Consider the following 8,282-nt stretch of genomic DNA (forward strand, 5'->3'; position numbering starts at 1 on the left):
CTCAAACGGCAAGAGAGATGGGGGCTCTGAGGCTCCCCACCATCATCCTGGACACAATTAAGAAATGAGCAATGCCCAAGCAGAGCAGGGCCAGCAGTCATGCTCCTGGCAGGGAACGGGGCAGATGGCAGACAGCTTGCGAGTGAGGACAGCCCGGGTACGCTGCGTGGAGGCCGGGGTCCTCACTTACTGCATGAGCACCCCAACAGTGCTGCACAAGCTGGTGGCTTTCTTGACAGCCCTGCAGCTCACACGTTTCTGTCAGCAATGTTCACGTAATTGCTCTTACTGTACCACAAGCCTGAGGAGGAAGAGACCCCCCCCAAGGATGGCCAGACACATGAAGAGGAGGCTTGGAAAATCGGGAGTGAGAGGGGAGAAAAGCTGGAGTCAGCAGCTATCTGGGGTGCCCCGTTATTGTTTGCTGTGGATGGTGAAAACCTTCTCCACTGCAGGATGCCTTCGGTCAGGCTGAGCCGACCGTCCCGGGGGAGAGAGGAGCTAACCCAGCCCCTGCTACACGGCTGCTATGGCAGTGACCAGGGCGCTTCGTGCAGCCAGCAGTGCCCTTCCCCGGTCTGCCAGAGGCCAGCCCGGCCAGGCGCGTCTGTCTCCACGCGGTCTGCCCCAGGTGAAGAGATGGTTTGGCACTGAGCAGGAGTCAGAGCACGACAGCCCCGGCAGGCGAGCAGCCGCACGCACCGCTGGGCCGAAGAGCTGGGCTTCTCTGCAGTGTGCGAGGGCACGCAGCCGCCTTTAAAGGGGATGCTCACGGACGTTCACACAGCACCTTCATGCCCCTTCCTGAGAGATCCACTATGCCAGAAGGAAAAGGAGGGACCGCAGCTGAGCGTCCACAGCCCCTCGTGCGGGGACACCTCCAGCCTCTCTGCGACCATAGGGAAACAGGGGCAGGGAAAGGTAAGCTGGGGCAGTGGGGATGCACCCAGTCCGAATACGGACGCCGAGGCCAGCATCCAGAGCCTGACCTGCTTCATAGACGGCTTTCAGGCAAAACGAGCCAGTTCTCTGGAGGCCCAAGGGCTCCCCTTCCAGAGCAAAGGCATGGGGAGGTGGTGGCCCTTAACCCCCTGCCTACGCGAACCACAGCTAATCTGTCCGTCTCCCAGATGTCTCTTCCACACAGGCAGCTTCCCCTGGGGCAGGAGGGAAGAATTTGCAGCACATGAGCTTTCTTTCTTTCTGTGGTTGCTGAGATCATGCTGGGAGACGGGAGGGGCAGCCAGAAATCCCATCCTCCCTCAGCCAAGACCAGAACAACAACAAGAGCAGGGCAGCAGCAGGGGGAGAGGGTCAGGGATTAGCTGCTGAAAAGCCTGGAAACATTTCCCAGACACCTCCTGGCCAGGATGTGGGCACCCAGCAAAAAGCAGTACAAGGTGGGAAGGAGACCAGCAGACAGCTCCAGTGATGTGGTGGGATGCAAACAGCGGCTAAGGCAGCTCCGCCCCGGAGCAAGGGCAGGAAAGCACCTTTGCAACCACTGTTTGCACAGCATTTTGCGAAGGAGAAGGAACCTTAAAAGCTGAAACACCCCAAAACTCGAACAGCACGGATGTTCTCCGGGACCCTCTGGACACACACACAGGGCCTTAGGACCAGAGTACCAACTCAAACGTAAGGAGTCCTGGGAGACCCTCGCTTCAGGGACTGCGCACCCCAGTTGAGAAGCAACGAATGCAGATAGTTTCCTTTGGAGAAAGAGAGGAACTGGGCCTGAACTAAGCAACTTTGAGGGAAACTCATGGCAGTTGCAGTTTGGGACCTTCCTCATCTTGACTGCCGACCACAGTGTCACTCCAGCACAACCAGGCCACTGCAGAGGGACCACACAGGACCGTGCGGAGCACACAGAGCCTCAGAAGAGGCTTTGGGAGGTTCCCAACGGGGAAGACAGCCTGCACTGCCAAAAGCCATAGCTTTTGTTGCCTTCTGTGCTTGACTGCCAGCTCTTAACAACTCCAGCTTGCGCTCGGACGCTGCAAGTCCTACAGAGAACACCCCGAGCAGCATAAACTTTCAGTAGGAAATGCAGCTAGTGCCAGAAGCCGTATTAAATTCTTCCCATTAAGGAAACCACACAAAGTTTACAGTCTGCTAAAAGAAAAAAACCCAGCAGATGGCTGCAGAGAAGTTAACTCTGACATCGCTGAAGCAAGTTCAAGAGCATTTAGGAGCAGGCTATCCTCCAGAAGAAGGGGCGTCTAAGTTTTAACATGGCATGGCATGGGCTCGCTGAAGGAGCGATCGCGGTAGCGCAAAGAAACAGGACGGCTCTCTGGTACGTGCTGTGCCTAGGCTATGCCTGGCATCTCGTCCTGGCTCCCCGATGGAATACCAGCTCCCACATTCGTGTCCCATAAGGCCAGTATTCGAAATGAAGGGGCATTCGAGACCTTCAAAGCGTTCTCACTAGCAGCAGGCTTGGGGGAAGCTGGACCTAAACCCCAAACTCTGTAACTCCCGATGACAGCGCAGCAGAGCCCTTGCTTGGCTGCCATTCCCTTTTTTCCTAGCGTCGGTAGTTTCTGAACCGGCTCGGGACAATTGAAGTTATTTCTGAAAGGAAAAATCAGCTCCATTCCGGGTTTTACTCTCCCTGCCGCATGAGCCGAGGCATTGCTCCGGGCAGATTGCGCCACGCTCTAGTTAGGCACTGATTCCTGCCCTGGCTCTGCACCGCGAGAGAAGCTTGCCGAGTCCCAACCAGGTGGCTGAGGAACCCAGGCTCTCCCTGTTTGCCCGGTTTACCCAGCACGCGGGGAAGCCTGTTTGACAAGCCTGGATTCAGCTCCTCTCTGGCAGGCACAGAGCCACGGCTGCACGTCTCTGCTCGCAGGAGCACCCTAGGCACCGTCCCTCATCCGTCAGACCCCCAGAGAGCCCCGAGCACCGGTGCTGATGCTGATCTGGCACTGGGACGCCGCTGCCTCATTGGCTTTGCCAGGACAGTGCCGTTGGGAACTGCCCGTCCTGACGGGAGATCCTTTTGGTGCCTTCCAAGCCAGGGACAACCCAAGCCCCATCAGTCAGGCCTGGGAGCCAGCGACATTTACCCCAAGCCGTCCCAGGGTGGCTTGGGCTCTGCAGTCCCCGCCGACACTGTGGTTCACGGCCTGTGAGGCTGGTGAGCCTGGCAGCCCCCCGAGTGCACCAGCACCAAGGGAGGAACATGCTGGGTCAGGCCTGGGGCTGGTGAAAACAGGCCCAGCTACTTGGCTCGGACAAAAAGGACATTTTGTTGACAAGAAGTCATTTTTTGGCAAAAAAGGAAAAGCTGATAAAAATATTCAGAAAAATTCAGCTGGGAGAGGCACACGTGCCAGAACAAAGAAGGAGCTGGGGCCAAGTAACTTAAAGAGCCTGATGCTGCTCCCAGCCCTCTGTGCTCCTGCACCCCATGGGCGCAGAAGCAAGGGGCTGGCTGGGCAGGGTGCACCGCAGGATCTGCCTGCGCTTGGGGCCAGCAGCTCAGCGTGCCTGCAAACACCCTTGTGGAGAGAGGGTCCCCGCGCTGCGAGTTACAGGCTGACAGAGAGCGACAACATGGGGAACAACTAGAAATGGGAGCCTCCCTCTCAGAGCTCTGTCAGGGTAGGACCTAGATAAAAAGCACGTTCGTTCCCTGCCTTGCAAAGGAGCCCAACTCCCAGCCTAAGGCAGACGCGTGGCAGTCAGACGGGACAAAGCTTCAACCCCTTCTCCGCACCGGGCTGTTCCAGCCTGCGGCCAGGCGTGGCAAGCAGAGCACAGGGGAGGACCCGTGCCTCGTGTGGTACTCACAATGCTCCTCATCATCTTGTCCCCGCCGCTGAAGGTCACCGCTAACATGGAGGCACATTCCTCGGCGTAGAACGGCATGGAGCCTGTCTCGTCCACTGCGCCTGGGAAAAAGGTAAAGGCATTGACCGTATGAAGCCTCTTCCGTTTTAACTGCAGAGATTGCAAGGTCACGGGCCCCTGAGGACCTGTCCTGCTAGTTGTGCTTTTTCACAGCCTGGCAGCTGGACAGGGAAACCAGACCCAAGCCTGCATTTTTCATGGCTGGGAGATCCACAGGAAAGGCAGCCACAGTAACCTTTCACTGTGCTTAATATTACACTGATCATCTACACTCCACGTAGCTTCTGCCCTCAAGAAAACAGATTAGACATTTCTTTATTAAGACACGTGATGGGCACGCGGCATTGCGGGTAGCTCCCTCAACATGGCAGTGTGTCTGTCACAGCCCCAGTGGCGGAGGCCTGAACGCAGGCAGGAATTTCTTCGGCTTCCTCTTGCTCTCTAGGTCAAAGGGAAACTGTAGACTTGAGGGCTGAAGCCCAGCACCTCTACACGCTACCATGTTCGTTCCCAGAGGGCAGACACTTTCCCACAGCTTCCAGCTGGGCAGGTTTGGCACTTTTGGGATGAGCACCGTTTTCCACGCTGGGAAGGAACGAGACAGAAGGCACACGCACTCACCTATCGTGACAGTGTAGATGGAGTTGGCATAGCCATCATAGTTGCAGTTGTCATTGTGTTGCCCGCCGTTGCCACTGGCCACGACGAAAATGCTCCCAAAGCCCCTGCGACCCGCTATCACGCCGTGCTGCAGGGCGGCCTGCGGAGAAGGAACCGTCACTGCTCAGGGCACGTAGGCAGGCGGGCCCTTCCTCGCTGACCCCAGAGGTGTGGGCCGCGGGGCAGCAGGGCGCTCCCGGACCTCGCGGTGCACCTCACCACTAACCCAGGCGCGGACGGACGCGTGCGCCTCTCCCGAGCTGGGAAAGCGTTTGCCCCGCAGACTGCTCACAGGCACAGGACGTGCCGGAGAGCTCTGTCCCGGCATCTCCATCCAGCAACCAAAGCCCATGCTCCGAGAGTTCAATAACCAGCCCTGCCAAGTACTCGGGGTGATAGCAGGGCCAGCCACAACCCCTGCGGGCCGTATTTCACCAGGCTAGCAGCGTCAGGGAGTTGTGTCTGTTACAGCCCCGACCAGACACCGAGATTCCAGAGCAAGCGTGTTACTAAGGCAGCGATGCAGCCAACGTCTGGGCTGGGCAACGGCCCGATCTATAGCTCACTACGATTTTAAGCAAATTCTGCGTTAAAAAGAGAAAAAGGAAAAGCAACCTTCCAGGCAATTGCAGCACAAAGATGGAGCAGCATTTGAACTCCAGAGGAAACACAGTGGCCCCAGTCCCCCCAGCTTCAGCAGGGCTCACTCTGGGACTGGCTTTTCTGCCGCATCGGGGCTTTCCTGCCGACAGAGGCTCCCCACACGTGGCCGCTGCCCTTCTGCGAGGCCCCAGCCCCCAGGAGCACGTGGCCCTTGCCTTCGCCGAGAAACACCACAGCAGCCCCGCTCGGGACACGCGTTCCCAGGCCAACACCAAGCACAGACGTCATTCCTGCCTAGAGAAAGGCTATGTGTCTAATGGACAAGAGAGCAATCCCACTGGAAACCAGCCTTTCTCCTCTGCTCTCCCTTCACCGGGTGAGGGCACATCCTGCATTGGGCAGAAAGCCCTTTGGACGCTCTGCTGCGCTAAAGCAAGCTTAGCCTGTGCTCTGTGTCCCAGAGCTGGTTACAGCCATCTCTACATGCAGGAAGAGAATAAATTAACTTGCAGAACTAGAAACCATTTGTCATCGTGAACCGATAGCGCAGTCGTCAGCATTCGTCCGAACAGCACCGTAACTGCTATCTTGCAGTGAGAAAAACGACAGCAAAAGCACCCTTAGCACCGGGAATGCTCAGTCTCCTGAGCAAAGGCACCCCTTGGCTTGCAAAAGTTGTCAGAATAATACCACAGGTTGCGAAAGAGCGTTTTCCTGCTGGAACCAGCCTCTCCATGGAAAGCTCATCTAATGCTGCCTGAATGCTCCCGCAGTGACGTCACCTCTCCCCACCGCACGTAACATGCAACGCCTATGCTGGCAGGGGTAGAAGCAAACAAACATGCGCTGCGCCACAGCAACATCCCTCCTCGCCTGTCCGGGCAGGCAAGAAACCACGAGCACCAGAGGGCTGGCCCAGGGGCGACCCGTGCTGCTGGGACTGTTTTTTACCTTTCCCAGTTGATGGGGGCCATCCACGGTTTTCCCATCGTCATCTGGACCCCAGCTGCAAGGAGAGACACCATGAAGTGACAGCCCCAGGAGCTGCAGACAGCAACTCTTTCTCCCATGACAAGGAGCTACAAGCAGCCACCAGCTCCTCACAGCACCGCGACTGGGATCGGAGGGTGCTCTACTTTCCCATCCGTCAGGTTGGCCCCTCGCTGCTGGGATATTGCTCTTGCGTTTGCCCTGTGCCCCTAGGTCAGATTCCAGCAGACAAAATGTTTGATTTTGATTTACCAACCAGCTTCTCACACATTCCAGTCCCCGTCACACTGCTCAGCCGGGGCTCCCCGACCACAGCGGGGGGCACAGTGCCCCTCTAGCTCAGCCAGCCCGCAGGACGCGCTGTGGCAGCGCACAGAAGAAGGTCTCGCAACCGTAGGTGCCGTACACATCCCGGGCCAGCTCTCCAGTGACAGGAATACTGACGTTACTCTCACCAGCAGCAACAGAGAGCACCACCCTACGTCTCTGGCTGCAAACACCCTCGAGGCTCGGCTGCCCAGAGCCCCTGAGAAAGCCTGACTGCAGGGCGCAGGCGGGCACCCAGGAGGACAGGCAGGGCGCTCCCTCTGCGGGACAGACCCGCCGCCTCGCAGCCTGGCTGCCAGGCACACTCACAGGACCCACAAAAGGGGTTCTGGTTTCGGTGCCTCAAAGCTAGCGGGAGCCACAGGAGGAGAGGAGCTGGTGTGAGCATTCAGAGCAGAGCGGGGCCCATGGCCCTTCGCTGGGTGTCGGCATGGCCTGGCTCAGGGTCCCCTCGGGGCTCACCTGCAGCTGTAGATATCGTTGATCTGATAGTGCTTGTTGAAGGCAATGGCCTCCATGCTGTCGGTGAGGGGCCCATCCAGCACTCGGATGCCTGCAGGGCGAAGGACAACGAAGCGTGACCAAAGTGGACCAAAGTAAGCTGTATAAACAGCGCAGACAAATTCCTCGGCAGGTTCACACTGGGGATGCTCGCTCTCCCAGCCCGATGGAGCCAGATCTCCTGGAGCTGTACCGCAGGGCTTTTCAGGGCTAGTCTCTGCCTGGAGCAATTGCTTCCCCGTCCAAGTCACCAAACGGCCAGGCGTTGCTTTGGGATGGACGGCAGGCTTGCCTGCTGAAGGAAAGGCTCAAGAGACGCAGGACGCCCCAGCTGCTGTGCCCAGACCAGGAGGGCAAGGCCACCTCTCCAGCAAAGCTGATGGAGGCTCAATGCTGAGCTTTCAGTGACCCAAACCATTGCTAATTACCGTTCTGCATCACAGTTTAGGCTGGCAAAGGATGTTACAAATGGAAACGAGGCACGCATCTCAATTAAGCCTATTTATAAACAGCGCAACCGCCCACCCATCTCAGCTCTTGCCTGACACAGCACACGCGGCTTTTTACTGTCGCATCTGAGCTGCCCCCGTGGAGGAGCGGAGCGGCTCAGCCAGGGATGCGCTGGCTCTCCCCACCCCGGCTGGCACCAGCGCTTCCACGTCCCCCAGCAGAGCTCGAGGCTGCCCCGCTCTGCTCACCCCGCAAGGCTGGGCACAGCTTTGGAGAGCTGAAGCCCAAAGAAGTGCCAGGTCCCACCTCAGGGGGGGAGCGACGCGCAGCCAGACCTTCCCCGCCAAGGGCTAGGGGAGCACGGGGGGTTGGCAAACATTCGCTCCCCGAGTCCCTCCAGATACAGCCTGCAGGGCTGCACCGGAGCAGGCACAACGTCACACATTTGCCTGGCTTAGGCTGCGCCGTATGGATGTGCATCTGCCGAAAGCTCGGCGGCCAGGCAGGCGGCGTGCTGGGAGCACTCTGGAAAAGCCCCTGGAAAAGCTGCCCCAGCACAGGCTTATCCTGCTCTGCCAGGAGCTGGCTCCTCTGGAGGGGAGCTCAGACAGACGCCGGTTCCTCCCTCTGACAAAGCAACCAGCCTGAGCAAGGCATCGGCTGGCTCGGAGCCGCTTTGGCCAAGCCGCCCTTCCCACGGAGCTCTGCCCCGGCCCCACAGAATCTGAGAGGGCACGAGCCGGGCACGAGCACAGCATAGCATGTCGGGGTGCAGCGGCGTGCACGTACCCGCGATGCGGCTCCCATAGGCAACTCCCACCGTGCAGAAGCTGTTGTTTGGCACAGCAGCAATCTCCCCGGCGCAGCGGGTCCCATGGTGGTTGCCG

At 58.6% G+C, this 8,282-nt stretch overlaps 1 protein-coding gene across 1 annotated transcript in view; it reads right to left on the reverse strand.

Annotated features, from left to right (window-relative positions):
• The window catches only part of PCSK7 (proprotein convertase subtilisin/kexin type 7), a gene marked incomplete at its 5' end in the record, with an annotated part of 14,787 nt that extends 6,512 nt beyond the window's left edge, over nt 1-8,275 (reverse strand). Inside the window, 5 exons of the mRNA XM_010297325.1 lie at nt 3,805-3,905; nt 4,486-4,624; nt 6,079-6,133; nt 6,907-6,997; nt 8,185-8,275. Of these exons, the coding sequence (XP_010295627.1) occupies nt 3,805-3,905; nt 4,486-4,624; nt 6,079-6,133; nt 6,907-6,997; nt 8,185-8,275 (477 nt within the window). The remainder of the gene's footprint in view (nt 1-3,804; nt 3,906-4,485; nt 4,625-6,078; nt 6,134-6,906; nt 6,998-8,184) is intronic.
• Between the last annotated feature and the right edge of the window lie 7 nt (nt 8,276-8,282).

This window comes from Phaethon lepturus, unplaced genomic scaffold (assembly GCF_000687285.1).
Source record: "Phaethon lepturus isolate BGI_N335 unplaced genomic scaffold, ASM68728v1 scaffold27891, whole genome shotgun sequence".
In the NCBI taxonomy this organism is placed as follows: domain Eukaryota; kingdom Metazoa; phylum Chordata; class Aves; order Phaethontiformes; family Phaethontidae; genus Phaethon; species Phaethon lepturus.